The sequence below is a fragment of the Amyelois transitella genome, chromosome 12 (genome assembly GCF_032362555.1).
Source record: "Amyelois transitella isolate CPQ chromosome 12, ilAmyTran1.1, whole genome shotgun sequence".
Classification (NCBI taxonomy): domain Eukaryota; kingdom Metazoa; phylum Arthropoda; class Insecta; order Lepidoptera; family Pyralidae; genus Amyelois; species Amyelois transitella.
In genome coordinates, this window is record NC_083515.1 from 9,870,901 (window position 1) to 9,888,437 (window position 17,537).

The following is a 17,537-nucleotide window of genomic DNA, read 5'->3' on the forward strand; positions in this document are numbered from 1 at the left end:
AATCACGTCTATATCCCTTGCGGGGTAGACTGAGCCAACAGTCTTGAAAAGACTGATTGGCCACGTTCAACTATTTGGCTTTAAGATAGAATTGAGATTCAAATAGTGACAGGTTGCTAGCCCATCGCCTATAAGAAGAATCCCAAGTTTATAATCCTGTCCCTTAGTCGCCATTTAGGATATCCATGGGTAAAAGATGGAGTGGTCCTATTCTTTTTTCTATTGGTGCTAGGAACCACACGGCACTTATCGTATTTCATATATTCGTGAATAGCCCCGCATTTCACACAGTTAAGGCGAAAATGCAATACCACGATATTATCAACAACTTAAGCTTTGCTATTGACGGCCATGAGGTCATCCAGTTTGACCTCATGGTCCCTGCTTATCATCTCCGTCATGTCGGTCTTCCTCAGGCCCATGACGACCTTTTGGTCTGTCTGTCTGGTCGGACAGAACGCGACCAGGCGGGTCGGCACGTGTACAGACTGCAGCATCTTCAGAGGTAACGCTAGGGCCATGCAGCCTTGTTCTGAAACATAGGTACTTTAAATAAATAAATATATAAAGGCAAATTACACTGAGTTAGCCTCGAAGTGAGTTCGAGACTTGTGTCACGAGATACTAACTCGACGATGCTATAATTTATAATGAATACTTATATAGATAAATATCCAAGATTCAGGCCAATCAGAAATGTTCTCATCATGCCCTGGCCGGGATTCGAACCCAGGACCTCCGGTGTCACAGATAAGCGTACTACCGCTGTGCCAGAGGCCGTCAATACTTTGTGTACATACATACATATAGTCACGTTATATTCCTTGCGGTGTAGATAGAGCCAACAGTATTGAAGTGAGTGAAAGTCCACATTCAGCTGTAAGGATAAATTAAGAAATTGAAATTCAAATCGAGACAGGTTGCTAGCCTATCGGCTTAAAGAATAATCCTAAGTTTATTAGTCTTTCCCTTAGTCGCCTGTTACAAAATCCATGGGAAAGTTATGAGTGGTTCTATTCTATAGTACCTGGAACCACACGGCTAACTACTACGATAAAATTAGTCCCTTCTATCGATCAACACTGTTTTTTTAAACCCTAACCAATTTTTCTGGACAATCATAAGTGTATCACGTCTTTATATTTAGGTTTAATATATTTTAGGTTTAACTTCCAACACGTACACTTATGTTAGTGAAATAAATGGTGCTAGGAGGTGGCTCGATCACTGTTTGGTGACGAAAGCAGCATTAAACTCTGTACAAAATGTATATGTTGTTCACGATGTTTTCTGGTCTGATCACTATCCTCTAGTAGTGGAATGTAATTTAAATGTTGTTGTGCCTGTAAAATGTTCACGCATCTTATATAATGATGAAGTTGTGTGGGGCGAACGGACACCTGCACAAATTGATTTATATCGAGAAGAATGTCACAAAAGGTTAAAGTCCATTGATATTCCATCCGAACTGCATGAGTGTTGCGATAGCATGTGCAATATTTCTAGTCATAGGAGTATAATAGACGGATTGTACAATAGCATAGTGCAAGTTCTTAAAGACTCCTCTATAATGTCATGTAAAAGGAAACAACCCACAAAAAAGGTAGTTGCTGGCTGGAACAAACATGTCGCGGCGGCTTACGGGCTGGCCAGGCTCAAGTTGCAGTTATGGCTCCTGCAGGGTAAACCTAAAGAAGGTCATATATATAAAGAAATGTGTGATACTAGAAAGATATTTAGATCGCGTTTAAAATGGTGCCAAGACCATGAAACTCAAATAAAGATGGATATAATAGCCTCCCATCATAACAAAAAGAACTTTCGTTCATTTTGGAAGCACACCAACCGCCTGCAATGTAGGCCGAATCAGCCCGTGAGCGTTGGCGGCGTGAGTGATCCCGCGGGCATTGCTGATCTGTTTGTGGATCATTTTAAAGTTGAATCGCCACTCGGGCACTCATTGTCTAGGCTGAATATTGAGCCCGGTGTGAAAAGGGAATTATCGTTTTCAGTTAAGGACATAGCAATGCTTGTGAAATCGATGTCCAGAGGTAAATCACCTGGACACGACGGGCTCAGTATCGAGCATCTCAAATTTGCAGGCCCTCATTTGCCAAGAGTTCTGTTTTTATTGTTTAATTTTTGTTTAGGTCATAGTTATATGCCAAAGGATATGATGCGCACGATAGTAGTGCCCATAGTTAAAAATAGAACTGGCGACCTTGGTGACAAAAAGAATTATAGGCCTATCTCGCTTGCCACTGTTATATCAAAAGTATTTGATGGCGTGTTGAATACACAACTAAACAAGCATATAAATCTGCACGATAATCAATATGGATTTAAACCGAATCTATCCACTGAAAGTGCAGTACTGTGTTTTAAGCACGCTGTCTCTTACTACACAGAGCGCAAAACCCCAGTTTTTTGCTGTTTCCTCGACCTTTCGACCGCTTTTGACCTGGTTTCCTACGACATCTTATGGAAAAAACTCAAAAATGCCAACCTACCTGTTGAATTTATAAATATTTTCAAATATTGGTACTCAAACCAGGAAAATGGTGTGCGATGGGACGGGGTTCTGTCTCGATCGTATAGATTGGAGTGCGGGGTGCGGCAGGGGGGCTTAACCTCACCCACGCTCTTTAATCTGTATATAAACGAGATGATAGACATGCTCAGCAGTGCAAGTGTCGGTTGTCACATAGATGACGTATGCGTCAATAACATCAGTTACGCGGACGACGTGGCGCTGCTGAGTGCGTCTGTCTGTGGGCTGCGAAAGTTGGTCGCAACTTGCGAAGCGTATGCCCTCTCACATGGCTTGATATACAATGTTAAAAAGAGTCAAGTCATGGTCTTTGGGGACGGGAGGAAACAATATGATAACATTCCACCAGTACTTCTCAATAGCACTGAACTACAGAGAGTTTATAAATTCAAATATCTAGGTCATATGTTGACTCCCGACCTCAGGGATGATGAAGACATTCAGAGGGAGCGGAGGGCGTTGTCAGTTAGAGCGAACATGCTTGCCCGCAGATTTGCGCGCTGCACGAGGGAAGTCAAAGTCACCCTGTTTAAAGCTTACTGCTCTTCTTTTTATACGTGTGCACTGTGGGCAAGATATACTCAAAAATCTTACAACGCCCTTCGTGTTCAATACAACAATGCGTTCAGGATGCTGATGGGGCTGCCTCGCTTCTGTAGCGCATCAGGGATGTTCGCAGATGCACGTCTAGACTGCTTTTACGCAATTATGAGGAAGAGATGTGCGTCCTTGGTGCGCAGGGTGCGGGAGAGCAACAACAGCATCCTGCGCATGGTGGCGAGCAGGCTGGATGGCCCATTTGTCAACCATTGCTGCACTATTGCCGGGGGGATGGTGCAGAAATGGGCTGAACAATAAAATTATATTAATGACTTTTATGAACTTTATTAATATAATTTTATGAATTTTATTATTGTAATTTTATAAATTTAATTAATTACTATTAGTACTAACATAGCTTTAAGTTTACTAACATATTATGAGTCCTGGTTACTTAAATAAATACTATTTCATTCATTTCATTTCATTTATCCATTACGTTGTAGATTGAGCCAACAGTCTCGAAAAAATTTAAAGTAAGCAAAGTTCTAAAATTCTGGGTAAGCTTGGTTCATGAATGTGACCAACTTTTCAAAGGTTTTTTTTCCATATTTCTACTCAAGATAAGAAAAGAAAATTAAAGATATAATCTATACTAATATTATAAAGCTGAAGAGTTTGTTTGAACGCGCTAATCTGAGGAGGTATTGGTTCGAAGTAAAAATTCTTTTTGCGTTGAATAGACCAGACCATTCATCGAGGCAGGCTTTAGGCTATATAACATCACGCTTCTACTTTAAGGAGCAAAGAAATAATGGAATACATTATATGAAAAAAATACGGGGAAAATTATTCATCCTTGAAGGCTTCAAGGATGCCAAAAATAACTTTTCCACGCGGACGAAGTCGCGGGCACAGCTAGTACAAGATAAGAAAATTAAACTCTACCTGGAACTTTTTTATGTACACGTACATTCTCGATCATATACACACCGGCTCTCCCCAGCACATTGGCGTTGGTTCTTGAAAAATAAGAAAAAAAATAGTGATAAATTAAAAAAAAATCTAAAATAAATGTATACGAGACAAATTACACTGATTGAGTTAGCCTCGAAGTAAGTTCGAGACTTGTATTACGAGATACTAACTCAACGATACTATATTTTATAATAAATACTTATATAGATAAACATCCAAGACCCAGGCCAATCAGAAATGGTTCTTTTCTCATGATGCCCTGACCGGGATTCGAACCCGGGATCTCCGATGTCACAGACAAGCGTAGGTACTACCGCTGCGCCTCAGAGGCCGTCAAAAGTTCGTTTGTAGTTACAAAGTTCAGTTACAAAGTTTTGAAGACAACAGATTACATGCCACAAGTTCAAACATTTCTATCACTTAACTTTACAAATGGGAGCTTTTTTCTACTGTAACAATCTCTGCCCCTCATCGCTCTCCTCGCACGAAAAACTATCACTGTCCCGTTTCATGTCACAATAAGAAGCGAAACAGGGATTGTTTTTCGCGCGATAAAAACGGCGTCGCGCGTTCTTATCGCTTCGCCACATACGTAACTCATTCATAAGGTACATAGTAAAGGTGTGGTTCCTGGTACTAAGGAAAAGGACCACTCCAATCTTTCCCAAGGATGTTGTAAAAGGCGACTAAAGGTTATGTTAATTTGGATTCTTCTTGTAAGCGTAAGGCTGGCAACCTGTCACTATTTGAGTTTTAATTCCATTATACAGCTGAAGGTTTCGGTCTTTGCCAAACTGTTGGCTCTGTCTACCCCGCAAGGATATTGGCGTGATAAAATGGAATTCTTTACCTGGTAGTGAATTCCCTGGTTTCATGGCTCTCAACGGTGGGGGTGTCGGTAGCTACACCAACCACGTGACTCAGGTTACCAGCTATCCATTTTGCCAGCTCGAAGCTTATGCCTGAAATGAAAATAAGAAATGACGAAGGCTTGTGTCATGGTAACGAGTTTACGACGAACGCTGAACGAAAGGAACGCTAAACTCAAACTTAATTTATTTCCTTACCTATTTAATCTATACTAATATTATAAAGCTGAAGAGTTTGTTTGAACACGCTAATCTCAGGAACTACTGGTTCGATTTGAAAAATTTGTGTTGAATAGACCATTCATCGAGGAAGGCTTTAGGCTATATAACATCACGCTGCAACTATAAGGAGCAAAGAAATAATGGAATATGTGAAAAAAAAACGTTGATAATAATTAAGTGATGCTCATAATAATTATTCCACGCGGACGAAGTCGCGGGCACAGCTAGTGATTAATATAAACATAAAAAAATGGAGTTCTCTTATCTCATGGGAGACTAGTAAGTAACAACTTACCAGGCATATTACATACGCAGCCCCTCTTAATATTGGGGGGTTCCACCCATCCGAACTTGAAGAGAAGGAGCGTGGGTTCCTGGGAGTCCCTCTTGATGGCGGGCCATTGCATCGCTATGCTCAGAGATAAAACGAAATCTGGGTTGCGTTTGGCTTGTTTGCTGACGTCGATGATTTTCACTGAAATCAAGTAGGTACAGCCAACCGTATATCAAATCACCTTTTATGGAAATCTATCGCAGTAATCGAGTCAAATTTGCAGTGAATATGTTTAAGTTGCAGTGAATATGCTGCTGACTGAATCTAATCATACTCGCATAGTATATTATGAATTACGATAAACGCGCTCAACGTATGGCTGGTTCCGTAAGTGGCGATAAAAAATATAAAAATTTAAGAATAACCTGTATACTTAAGTTTTCTCAGAAGATTTTATACAAAGGAAAGGTAAAATACCGTGTGGTTCCCGGCATCAATAGAAAAAAGAATAGGACCACTCTATCTCTCTCCCATGGATGTCGTAAAAGGCGTCTAAGCTTATAAACTTGGGCTTCTTCTTTTAGGCGATGGACTAGCCACCTGTCACTATTTGAATCTCAATTCTATCTTAAAGCCAAATAGCTGAACGTGGCCTATAAGTCTTTTCAAGACTGCTGGCTCTGTCTACCCCGCAAGAGATATAGACGTGATTATATGTATGAAATGTATGTATGAAAGGTAAAAAAAATTGGGTATCTCTTATGCGACGCGCTGGCAACCTGTCTGCTGGCTCTGTTTATCCCGTAAGGCGAATATTATGTATGTATGTATAATCCCTGTAACTCAATGACCTAGGTATATATGTATATAGAATCGTTGAGTTAGTATCTCGTAACACAAGTCTCGAACTTAATTCGAGGCTAACTCAATCATTGTAATTTGTCCCGTATATATTTATTTATTAATTTTATTTAGGTCTCGGCCACGTACCAATGACTATTTTCGAAGTTATGTACATTAGTTTGAATACTAACCTATGCTCTTAGGGTGAAAGAAAACATCGTGAGGAAACCTGCACATTCAGGCAACTGTATTTGTAAACATGATCGATCCAATACGAATAAGGTTCCCCTGCGGAGGTCAGACGTGAGCCGCTTCGTGTTAAACCTGACTCACCCAATCCAGGATCCATGGTCAAAGGCATACCCCGGAATCCTCTCCAGAGTGGTGAGGATGTAACCAGGACTAAAGCCAGGAGGGAGAAGACTTACGCCTAGTGAGCAGATACTCTGGCGGTATGACAGCTGGATAAGTTCCACCTCCAGCTGATCCGAAGTTGTCCAGGTGCATGCTGGTGCCGAGACCTGGAATGCCGCAGTTAACGCATATTTTCCTGCAAATTGTAAAACAGATCATAATGCTGCAGTGTAGTTTGTTCCGCCGCTTCTTCTACACAATATGCGCTTTGGAAGCGGTAGAAGTTATAATTAGATTTAAGTGATGTGACGTCGATAAGTGATACCTTGTGTCCAATTTTGAAAATAAATCTATTCTACATACATACATACATATAATCACGTCTATATCCCTAGCGGGGTCGACAGAACCGACAGTCTTAAAAAGACTAATAGGCCACGTTCGGCTGCTTGGCTTAATGATAGAATTTAGATTAAAATAGTGACAGGTTGCTAGCCTGTCGCCTAAAGGAAGAATCCCAATTTTATATCCTATCCCTTAGTCGCCTTTCACGACAACCATGGGAAAGAGATGAAGTGGTCCTATTCTTTTTCCTATTGGTGCCGGGAACCACGCGGCTTAACGCTAAATTGATATTCAAATAGTGACAGGTTGCTAGCTAATCGTCTAAAAGAAGAATCCCAAGTTAATAAGCCTATTCCTTAGTCGCATTTTACGTCATCCATGGGAAAGATAGGGACTGGTCCTATTCGTTTTTCTATGGGTGCTGAGAATCACACGCCACATAAACTATAACATGACATGTATAACCACAGACAGGAAAGCATAACTTAGCCATCCACACAAACTATAACATGACATTTACTTAGGCATCGCTAATATTGAAAGACCCTAGATCTAAAAAGAGTTATAGAATAAAAAAGTTCTTATACCAATGCTTTTGCACTGCCAAAAAGTACTCCGACATCTCTGTCCAGGTAGTAGGTGTGGTCAGATCAAGTACAGCAATCATAGTCTGGTCCTTCGAAGCCCTTTTCTCTAAGCCTCCAGAACACAGTTCAATTAAAACAAGAATAATAACTACACTGTACATTTTGGTAAGAAGGCTAACACTGATATGATGAGTTAAGCAGATGTTTCATTTGTTGTCGCCTATATTGTATTGATTAAAAGTAGTTCAGAGATGCATTTAGTGGTGTATACTTTTATTTGCCAATAGAAAAAAAGAATAGGACCACTCAATCTCTTCCCCTTGTCGTAAATCGTAAAAGGCGACTAAGGGATAGGCTTATAAACTTGGGATTCCTCTTTTAGGCGACGGGCTAGCAACCTGTCACTTTATATGAATCTCAATTCTATCTGTAAGCCAAACAGCTGAACGTGGCCTATCAGTGTTTTCAAGACTGTTGGCTCTGCCTTACCCGCAAGGGATATAGACGTGATTATATGTATGTATGTATGTATGCACTTTTATTTGACTGACATAAATATAATCTAATATGGGTTAGGTTCCCCTGTAGAGGTCAGGTGGGAGAACTTACTCAATCCAGGGTCATGGCAAAAGTCGCGCTCGAACTTGCTCTCTATTGAGGTGGAGATGTAACCATTATCCACGCCAGGGGGTCTGACCAATGTGCCGGGTAATGGCAGGTTGCTAGCATATCACTTAAAAAGAAGAATACATACATATGGTCACGTCTATATCCCTTGCGGAATAGACAGTGCCAACAGCCTTGAAGACTGAATGACCACGTTCAGCTATTAGGCTTAATGATAGAATTGAGATTCAAATAGTGACAGGTTGCTAGCCCATCGCCTAAAAGAAGAATCCCAAGTTAATAAGCCTATCCCTTAGTCGCCTTTTACGACATCCATGGGAAAGAGATGGAGTGGTCCTTTTTTTGTATTGGTGCCGGGAACCACACGGCATTAAAAAGAAGAATCCCAAATTAAAAAGTTCTGTATGAACCTAAATACATGTCTGTTAATTAATAGTACACAATAACCAATTGTTCTACAATTATGTTTTGAATCAGAACACAATGTAGAAATATATTCCAAAACAAAATTATTTTTCTCAGGCAAACTTATTTTGTGTACTATTTTTATTAACTAACTCTTCACGCTAAGTTTGGGACCCACTGAAATCTTTAAATGTTTGCTGATTTAAAAACACGTTAACTAGACTAGGGTTTAAAGTAAAAGTAATGGCTATAAATAAATTTTGGAAAGAGGTAGTCTCTGCCTACCCCTCCGGTAAAGAGGCGTGAGTTTATGTATGTATGTATGTATAAATAAATTTACAAATGTACATTTCAATAAAAAATAAAGTATCACGATTAAATCTTTACCATAATACCATCTTCTGAACCATAAAAAATGAACTATAGTCCTTATTATGCACTGAACCTAAAGTACATACCTTAGTTTAATTTGTAAAACTTACTACCTTTTGTAATTAAAAGAACATCTTAAGGAAATCTCTCCTGTTAACGTGATTATGAAGTTTGTTGCAATTAAGTACTTTATATGCCGTGTGGTTCCCGGCACCAATACAAAAAAGAATAGGACCACTCCATCTCTTTCCCATGGATGTCGTAAAAGGCGACTAAGGGATAGGCTTACAAACTTGAGATTCTTTTTTAGGCGATGGGCTAGCAACCTATCACTATTTGAATCTCAATTCTATCATTAAGCCAAATAGCAGAGCATGGCCATTCAGTATTTTCAAGACTGTTGGCTCAGTCTACCCCGCAAGGAATACAGATGTGACCATATGTATCTAGGTATGTATGTAAGTACTTAATGTATCCAGTTATTGATTATCCTTTGTAGGCGGCTACCAGATAATCTATAGAAAAGGCGCAGGTACAAAAGTACACGATGTTAATAGAAAGCTAATAAATTTCAGCGCAGATCCTTAAATACTGAACCAATTTATCAGAAAAATGCTAGACGAATAGAAAATAATACCTTAGAAAGGAAATTCCCACAAGCAAAATCCACAGAAAATGCTTTATCATTTATGAAATTATAATTTTAGTACACCTATCAGATATAGATAGATATACCACACGCGGTAATGAAATCAAAACAATACTCACCAGGGGATTTAAAACTATCTAAACGATAAAAAAGATTGTCATTACGTAGACGATTAATCGTTATTAACATAACGTTGTGTTCGTCGAAAACACATTCAGTGTGGGTCAGATTCTTCAGGATGTTGCGTCTTGTTCTCATTGGAGTCCTGGTGGCATTGGCTTCAGCTAGGAGGTCCCCTCATGCAGATTATGTAGAGGAATATGTAAAAGCTGAAGGCGCTGGAAGGTATTCGGATAATATCATCGAAGATGCGCTCTTGGATGTTGTAAGTGTAGATTTTTATTTTAATATCGTTCAGGGATCATCTGATTAAACGGATTATTCCGTATTTATAAAATAATTAAATGGATTTTTATCATTTTCAATTGTTTCGACAGCCTGATCTAGTAAAAAAATATGGATATCCCTTCGAAGCACACACATTGACGACTCCTGATGGCTATATCCTAGAAGTCCATCGGATTCCGCATGGAAGGGACCAGAACAACACTCCTGACTCCAACAAACCCGTGGTCTTCTTGATGCACGGCCTGTATTCTTCATCAGCTGATTATATCGTTCTTGGACCGGGAAATGCTATAGGTAAACACACGTTTCCTATCTTAATACAATTTAGGAACTTTATTTGGAAAATATTCAAAATTGTCTAACTTATTTAAAATTGTAGCTATTGTTTCATTTGACGTAATATAGGTACTTATCTAAAATTTCAAAAAAATACATAAATAAATTTAATGGCTGTTAAAGAATAGGACCACTCCATCTCTGTCCAATCTATGTCGTAAAAGGCGACTTAGATAGGCTTATTGATGCCATTCAGATGAACTTGTTCTTTCAGGCTTTTTGAGATAGATACCCTTGTTTACCTCGTAAAGAAAACATTATAATAATAATAAATATATACGGGACAAATTACACTGATTGAGTTAGCCTCGAAGTAAGTTCGAGACTAGTGTTACGAGATACTAACTCAACGATACTATATTTTATAATAAATACTTATATAGATAAACATCCCAGATCAATTAGAAAAAGTTTTTTTCTCATCATGCCCTGGCCGGGATTCGAACCCGGGGCCTCTTATGTCACAAACAAGCGTACAACCGCTGCGCCAGAGAGGCCGTCATGACAATGATAACTATATGTATTTTTCTAAAGCTCAATTAAATTTTTAGGAATCAATGCACCATCAGGCATGGTTTTAAATAGTTTGTCCAATTTACAGCTTACGTTCTCGCCGAAGCCGGTTTCGACGTCTGGCTAGGCAACGCCCGAGGCAACTACTACTCCAGGCGCCACGTCACCCTTAACCCTAATGGGGGGAGAGGGAACCTCGACTTCTGGCAGTTCAGTTGGGACGAAATCGGCAATATGGACCTGCCAACCGTCATCGACCATATTATTGAGACCACAGGCCAGCCGAAGTTGCATTATATTGGTCATTCCCAGGGGTGCACCACATTTTTAGTCCTGAATTCTTTAAGGCCTGAGTACAATGAGAAATTCGTCAGCTTCCAAGCTTTGGCTCCTGCCGCTTTCTTTGTGTACAATGAAGATTTGTCCTACAGATTGGCAGCTCCTCTTGAAGCAGTTTTTGAGGTAAGTGTACCTTTATTTTAAAATCAGGATTGTCTTGACGTTTATTAAAACTCGGTGCCGTGTGGTTCACGGCACCAATACAAAAAAGAATAGGGCCATTCCATCTCTTTCCCATGGATGTCGTAAAAAACGACTAAGGGATAAGCTTACAAACTTGGGATTCTTTTTTAGGCGATGGGCTAGCAACGTGTCACTAATTGAATCTCAATTCTATCATTAAGCCAAATAGCTGAACGTGGCCATTCAGTCTTTTCAAGACTATTAGCTCTGTCTACCCCGCAAGGTCTATAGACGTGACCATATGTATGTATGTAATAAAACTGACACCAGGTGGTTATGGGATTCGTTGCAACATAAACTCAAGGTTCTAAATAAGCGCCTTACGAGTATGGATTAAGCGTAAAGAAGCAAAAAAAAAAAAAACTTAAATACATTTTCGTATTTATAATTAGTATTGGAATTGTATTTATACCTTTGACCAAGTTGTATATCTTTTAACTACTTTTGTATAAATTTATCAAATAATCCGTTATTTCCTGATAACCTCCAATCTATGTATGTTATTGAAAATTGCCTGGTTTAAAAATTAAATCATTTATAAGAATCGTTAAAGACAGATGTGGATCACTTAAATCATTATTAAGTAATTTTTTTTCTTTTCTGAATGATTACGGACTAATGAGGTTACGTTATTTTATGTAACTCGAGAAAATCGACTATAAAGGTGCGGCCCCTAACGAAAAATTCCAACAATATACCGTTTTCATACATATATGTATATATAAATCACGCTTCATTCCCAGAGTTCTCTTCTTCAGAGAGATACATACATATGGCCACGTACCTATACATTAAAGACTGATAGGCCGCGTTCAGGCTAAATGATGAATTGAGATTCATATAGTGACAGGTTGCTAGCCCTTCGTCTAAAAAAGGATCCCAAGTTTATAAGCCTATCCCTTAGTCGCCTTTTACAACATCCATGGGATAGGGATGGAGTGGTCTTATTCTTTTTTGTATTGGTGCCGGGAACCACACGGCACAAAGAGCGGCACACTTTCAAATTGCCGCGAACCCGTTTACGTAGACATTTTTATTTTAAGTTGGACAAAGATAAAATTTGCCGTGCGGTTCCTGGTACCAATAAAAAAAAGAATAGGACCACTCCGTCTCATTCCCATGGATGTCGTAAAAGGCGACTAAGGTACATGCTTGTGGTTCTTCTTTTAGGCGATGGGCTAGCAACCTGTCACTATTTGAATGTCAATTCTATCATTAAGCCAAACAGCTGAACGTGGCCTGTCAGTCTTTTCAAGACTTGGATCTGTCTACCCCGCAAGGGATATAGACGTGACCATATGTATGTATGTGTTAAAACTGACACCAGGTGGTTTGTTGGCTCTGTCTACCCCGCGAGGGATAAAGACGTGACCATATTATATATATGTTGGACAAATATAATTGCAGGAAATCCTGAACGCCGTTGGATATCTGGAGATCTTAGGTAACAGAGAGTTCTTCACATTCTTCGCCACAAATTTCTGCGTGGATGGTCTGATCGCTGAAGCCTGTCATGCTATTCTGAATAACGCTAACCCGGAGTACTACAATACTGTGAGTATACATTTACGCCTGTATCCCTTAGTAGACAGAGTCAGTAGTCAAAAGACTCAAAGGCTGCTTAATGATACTAGCGCATGTTTTAAGAAGGGAAAGCTCGGAGTTGGAAAGCCTAGACGAACGTATCTTGATCAAATTAAGGACGTCCTGGCAAAGGGTCAGGTCAAGAGTACCCGAAACCTGCATCAGCTTGCATGAAGAGAGTTATGAATGTGGATGATGCGAAGGAAGTATGCAGAGATCGTGGCAAGTGATGTAGTCTCTGCCTACCATTCTGGAAAAAAGGCGTGATTTTATGTATGTACTCGCGCATTGCGTAGAATAAAAGTCCCAATTTATTCGGGATTCGAATCCGTGACCTCCGGTGACACAGACAAGCGTGCTACCGCTGCGGCACAGAGGCCGTCAGATTAATTATTCAACTTGATATTCTTTATTTCAGACCATGACACCTCTGTTCCTCGGTCACGCCCCTGCCGGCGCTTCAGTCCTGCAAATGACTCACTATGGACAGAGTATCAACACTAAGAAGTTCAGGCGATACAACCACCTCCCTATAAAAAACATCGAAGTCTACGGCCGTCCTACACCCCCAGAATATGATCTTAGCAAAGTCACTGTCCCTACTTATCTACATTTCGGCTACGCTGATGTCCAAGCTGATTATAGAGATATCAATTATTTGGGTGATCAACTACCTAATCTGGTTGCTAGAATGCCTGTAGATAGGGTTTCTTTCAATCATTTAGATTTTGTCTGGGGTATTGACGCTAAAGAGCAGCTATATTTGAAGCTGGTTGATATAATGCTTAGTTACCATTGATCGGGTCTTAGGATAAACGGTGGATGATGATTTTGTATTTATTAAAATAATAAAATAAAAGAAATTGAAGTTTTTGGTTTTATTTTGTAGCTTGATTGCTAACTGCTGCTCTTGCTCTCAATGATGGAATGGAATAGTGCACTTTCAGACAACTGGTTATCATGTCATGATCTGATATGGGTTAGACTCGCTAGTAATGGTTGCGGAGAGTTTCAAATAAAAATCTGACTGACCCAATCCGGTGATAATTAGCAGACTTTGACTTACCCTCTGGACGCGGCCAGAAAATTGAGGGAGAATCTTGAATAACGTCATGAAGATAATGATGATTTGCAAAATCACAAAATAACATCGTAAAATAAATTGTACAATATTGTTGTGCAATGAAATTGACTCCAGATACCCACCAAAAGTTTCGAAAATATTGAAAGAGCCACGTACAACAGGTTCAATGATGACATTGGGATTGTACCTATGTTTTTAGTGGTACATAAATCATCTTATGTGAAGACAATTAATGAGCCCGAGATAGAGAGAGAGATCTCAGAAACCAAATAAGTTATTATCGCTTAATAAGATCACACACATAATGGTATTGTCAGTAATTGACTTAAGTCCTAGGTTAGTACTTAAGTTATAGGTTGTAATATTCTTGACTTAATAAAACATTACACACCTGGGCCTCATGATATTCCTAATTACGCATTATCAGATAACAATTCACGCATTGAACAAAATCAAAACACTATTTTTAATTTATCTATACGATTAAAATCTGATTTCCTTTGATATGACGTTTTACTGATAGAAAACAATTAACAAATAAGGTGATGTGTTACATTAGTCTTCGTGAGTAACTCTCACGATGTTGCGTTTCCTACTCATAAGCGCCTTGGCAGTACTGGCTTCAGCTAGAAGGTCACCCAATGCTGATTATGTTGAGAAGATTTTGGAAGCTGAATTCGCTGGAAGGTATTCAAATAACATAATTGAAGATGCCCTTTTGGATGTTGTGAGTATAAATTTAATATTAATACGACTATGGAAATATGAGAAAAGTAAGCAAGCATAAGGTACCGAATTATCCGAATTCGAGATTCCAAATCCTATTGCCAACTGTCATTGATACAGAATAAAAAAATACTGAAAGAATGCATCACCTTTTTAACGATTTAGCAGAGTAAAATAGTTTCCCTTATATAATTTCTACATACATAATGTCACGTCTTTATCCCTTGCGGGGTAGACAGAGCCAAAAGTCTTCAAAAGACTGATAGACCACGTTCAGCTTTTTGGCTTGATGATAGAATTGAGATTCAAAAAGTGACAGGTTGCTAGCCCATCACCTAAAAAAAGAATCCCAACTTTAAAAGCCTATCCTTAACTCGCCTTTTACGAATGAATATTCTTTTTTTTATATAAAATTATAATTTTTATTTTAATGATTTCTTAGCCTGGTCTCGTGACGAAATATAGATACCCGCTGGAAGTCCATACGTTGACCACCTCTGATGGGTATATATTAGAAGTCCATCGCATCCCACACGGTAGAGACGAGAACAATACTCCTGACTCTAATAAACCTGTAGTATTGTTGATGCACGGTTTATGGTCATCTTCAGCTGATTATGTACTTTTGGGACCTGGAAATGGTTTAGGTAATTGTATTTTGAATCTTGCACATAAGTTCGGCTTCTGGGCAATGTCATTTCTTAATGTAACAATTATGAAGTAATGACAAAAAAGCGGACATTAATTTCTTTTTGAATATCGTTGAACTTATCTTGTTGACAGCCTTAGTATCTATATTAGCAGTAAATTTGTAAAATTATCTAAACATAGTTTTTGTTTGCGTCTTTTAATTGATGATCAACACTCCATTTGAAAAGTGAGAATAGTTGTGTAAATCTGCTAAGATCTCAGAGAAAATGCGCGAAGGATAAGTTTCTACCAAGTTTTCAATACAAACTTAGTTAAGAATTGGCAACACATCTAGTATTGTTATTAATTATTACAACTGTATCTTCATGTCTATATTTTTCACAGCCTATATTCTTGCTGAAGCCGGTTTTGACGTTTGGATGGGCAACGCCCGTGGCAACTACTACTCCAAACGTCACCTTACCCTCAACTCTAATGGTGGCAGGGGAAATATTGATTACTGGAAGTTCAGCTGGGATGAAATCGGCAATTTGGACCTCCCTGTCATCATCGATCATATCATTGCTACCACTGGCCAGCCCAAATTGCACTATATTGGACATTCCCAGGGTAGCACAACTTTCTTGGTTTTGAACTCATTAAGACCTGAGTACAATGACAAATTTATCAGTTTCCACGCCATGGCGCCTGCTGCTTTCTTCATTCACTCTCAATTTGGGTTGTGGTCGGTGGCACCTCTTGAAGCCTTTTTGGAGGTAAGCGTTTTACTACTTTTTTGTTAACTACTTTCCTGGTAGTTTCTTTTACGTGTTGTACCAAAAATGCTAATAGTGATCTCTTACTTTTGCCTTTCAGTGTACTTTGTGATGATAATACACTAATTTTGACTTGATTTTCAATAACACACATTGGATAATTTATACTGTTTGTTATAATTTGCAGGAGACTTTGCATGCTATCGGAGTTGCTGAAATCTTAGGCAACAGGGACTTCTTTACCTGGTTCGCTGTCAACTACTGCTTCGAGGGCACTACCATCGGGAACATATGCGACTCCATTTTGAATGGAAACAACCCGGAATATTACAACAGCGTGAGTTTCTTTTCCTACTTAAAAATTATTGTAGTTTATAAATTTAATTTGTCCTTTTTCTTTATTTATATTCAAAAGGATGTCAGAAAAAGCATCAAAGTTTATTTATTTCCTTGAAAAATCTATTAGACATGAATAATCTATTAAAATGATGGAAAAATAATGTTTTTTCTACATATTACATTTGTGGTGGAAAGATTAAGATTAACTATATTATTATATTTTTCTTTCAGACCTTAACACCCCTTTTTTTCGGTCACACCCCAGCTGGGTGTTCTCTCCGCCAGATGTCACACTACGGTCAGAGTATCAACACTAAGAAGTTTAGACGATACAACGACATTCCCATCAGAAACATTGAAGCTTACGGCCGCCCTACACCCCCTGAATACGACCTTAACAAAGTGACAGTTCCCACTTACTTCCATTATAGTTATGGTGATGTACAAGCCGACTACAGAGACGTTGAGTATTTAGCTGACAGGCTGCCGAATGTAGTAGGAAGACTGCTGGTAGAAAGAGATAGTTTCAATCATTTCGACTTTATTTGGGGGGTTGACGCCAAAGACCAACTCTATGATAGACTTGCTGAGCTTATGCTTGGTTACCATAAAGATGAATAACGGGTAGAATTTTTCATGTAAATAAATAAAGATAATTAAAGCATATATTTCATGAGAGGTTTTTTTATTGCCTAGCAAATATAATTTTCTTAAACAAAAGAGCGTTTTTTGATATCGACGAATTAATCGGTTTGGTGGTAAAAGTTTATTGACATATAGTACTATCATACATACATATGGTCACGTCTAAATCCCTTGCGCAGTAGACAGAGCCAACAGTCTTGAAAATGTGAAGGGCCACGTTCAGCTCAGCTGTATCGCTGAAGAACAATATACATATGTGTACAAAATGAACTAATAAATTAATTACACATCAATCAATACACATAAAGAACCTTAAATCATCTGTCACTGAGTGACTGAATGACAGTGCACAGCCTAA

At 38.8% G+C, this 17,537-nt stretch overlaps 3 protein-coding genes across 3 annotated transcripts; 2 read left to right on the forward strand and 1 right to left on the reverse strand.

Annotated features, from left to right (window-relative positions):
* Positions 1 to 215: 215 nt before the first annotated feature.
* On the reverse strand, positions 216 to 8,274 carry LOC106141800 (uncharacterized). Its single transcript, XM_013343440.2, has 7 exons — positions 8,173 to 8,274; positions 7,564 to 7,675; positions 6,706 to 6,827; positions 5,456 to 5,635; positions 4,920 to 5,031; positions 4,040 to 4,113; positions 216 to 532 (listed from the first exon to the last, which is right to left on the reverse strand). The coding sequence occupies exons 2-7, from the start codon at positions 7,641 to 7,643 to the stop codon at positions 330 to 332; spliced, it is 771 nt and encodes a 256-aa protein (XP_013198894.2). The 5' UTR covers positions 7,644 to 7,675; positions 8,173 to 8,274; the 3' UTR covers positions 216 to 329.
* Positions 8,275 to 9,797: 1,523 nt separating this feature from the next.
* LOC106142040 (lipase 1) lies at positions 9,798 to 13,847 on the forward strand. The gene is made up of 5 exons (XM_013343672.2): positions 9,798 to 10,001; positions 10,114 to 10,318; positions 10,962 to 11,335; positions 12,803 to 12,949; positions 13,398 to 13,847. The coding sequence occupies exons 1-5, from the start codon at positions 9,855 to 9,857 to the stop codon at positions 13,776 to 13,778; spliced, it is 1,254 nt and encodes a 417-aa protein (XP_013199126.1). The 5' UTR covers positions 9,798 to 9,854; the 3' UTR covers positions 13,779 to 13,847.
* A 753-nt stretch (positions 13,848 to 14,600) lies between these two features.
* On the forward strand, positions 14,601 to 17,210 carry LOC106142686 (lipase 3). The gene is made up of 5 exons (XM_013344554.2): positions 14,601 to 14,790; positions 15,232 to 15,436; positions 15,825 to 16,195; positions 16,383 to 16,532; positions 16,766 to 17,210. Exons 1-5 carry the CDS (start codon positions 14,644 to 14,646, stop codon positions 17,153 to 17,155), a joined length of 1,263 nt encoding a protein of 420 aa, XP_013200008.1. The 5' UTR covers positions 14,601 to 14,643; the 3' UTR covers positions 17,156 to 17,210.
* The last annotated feature ends 327 nt before the right edge of the window (positions 17,211 to 17,537 follow it).

Coding starts and splice junctions, on each gene's coding strand:
- LOC106142040 (XM_013343672.2), top strand. CDS start 9,855: ATGTTGCGTCTTGTTCTCATTGGAGTCCTGGTGGCATTGGCTTCAGCT. Junction 10,319..10,961: donor TGGACCGGGAAATGCTATAG/GTAAACACACGT, acceptor TCCAATTTACAG/CTTACGTTCTCGCCGAAGCC. Junction 11,336..12,802: donor CTCTTGAAGCAGTTTTTGAG/GTAAGTGTACCT, acceptor ATATAATTGCAG/GAAATCCTGAACGCCGTTGG.
- LOC106141800 (XM_013343440.2), bottom strand. CDS start 7,643: ATGATTGCTGTACTTGATCTGACCACACCTACTACCTGGACAGAGATG. Junction 6,828..7,563: donor TTGGCAGTGCAAAAGCATTG/GTATAAGAACTT, acceptor TACAATTTGCAG/GAAAATATGCGTTAACTGCG. Junction 5,032..5,455: donor CTGCGTATGTAATATGCCTG/GTAAGTTGTTAC, acceptor TTTTCATTTCAG/GCATAAGCTTCGAGCTGGCA.
- LOC106142686 (XM_013344554.2), top strand. CDS start 14,644: ATGTTGCGTTTCCTACTCATAAGCGCCTTGGCAGTACTGGCTTCAGCT. Junction 16,196..16,382: donor CTCTTGAAGCCTTTTTGGAG/GTAAGCGTTTTA, acceptor TATAATTTGCAG/GAGACTTTGCATGCTATCGG. Junction 16,533..16,765: donor ACCCGGAATATTACAACAGC/GTGAGTTTCTTT, acceptor TTTTTCTTTCAG/ACCTTAACACCCCTTTTTTT.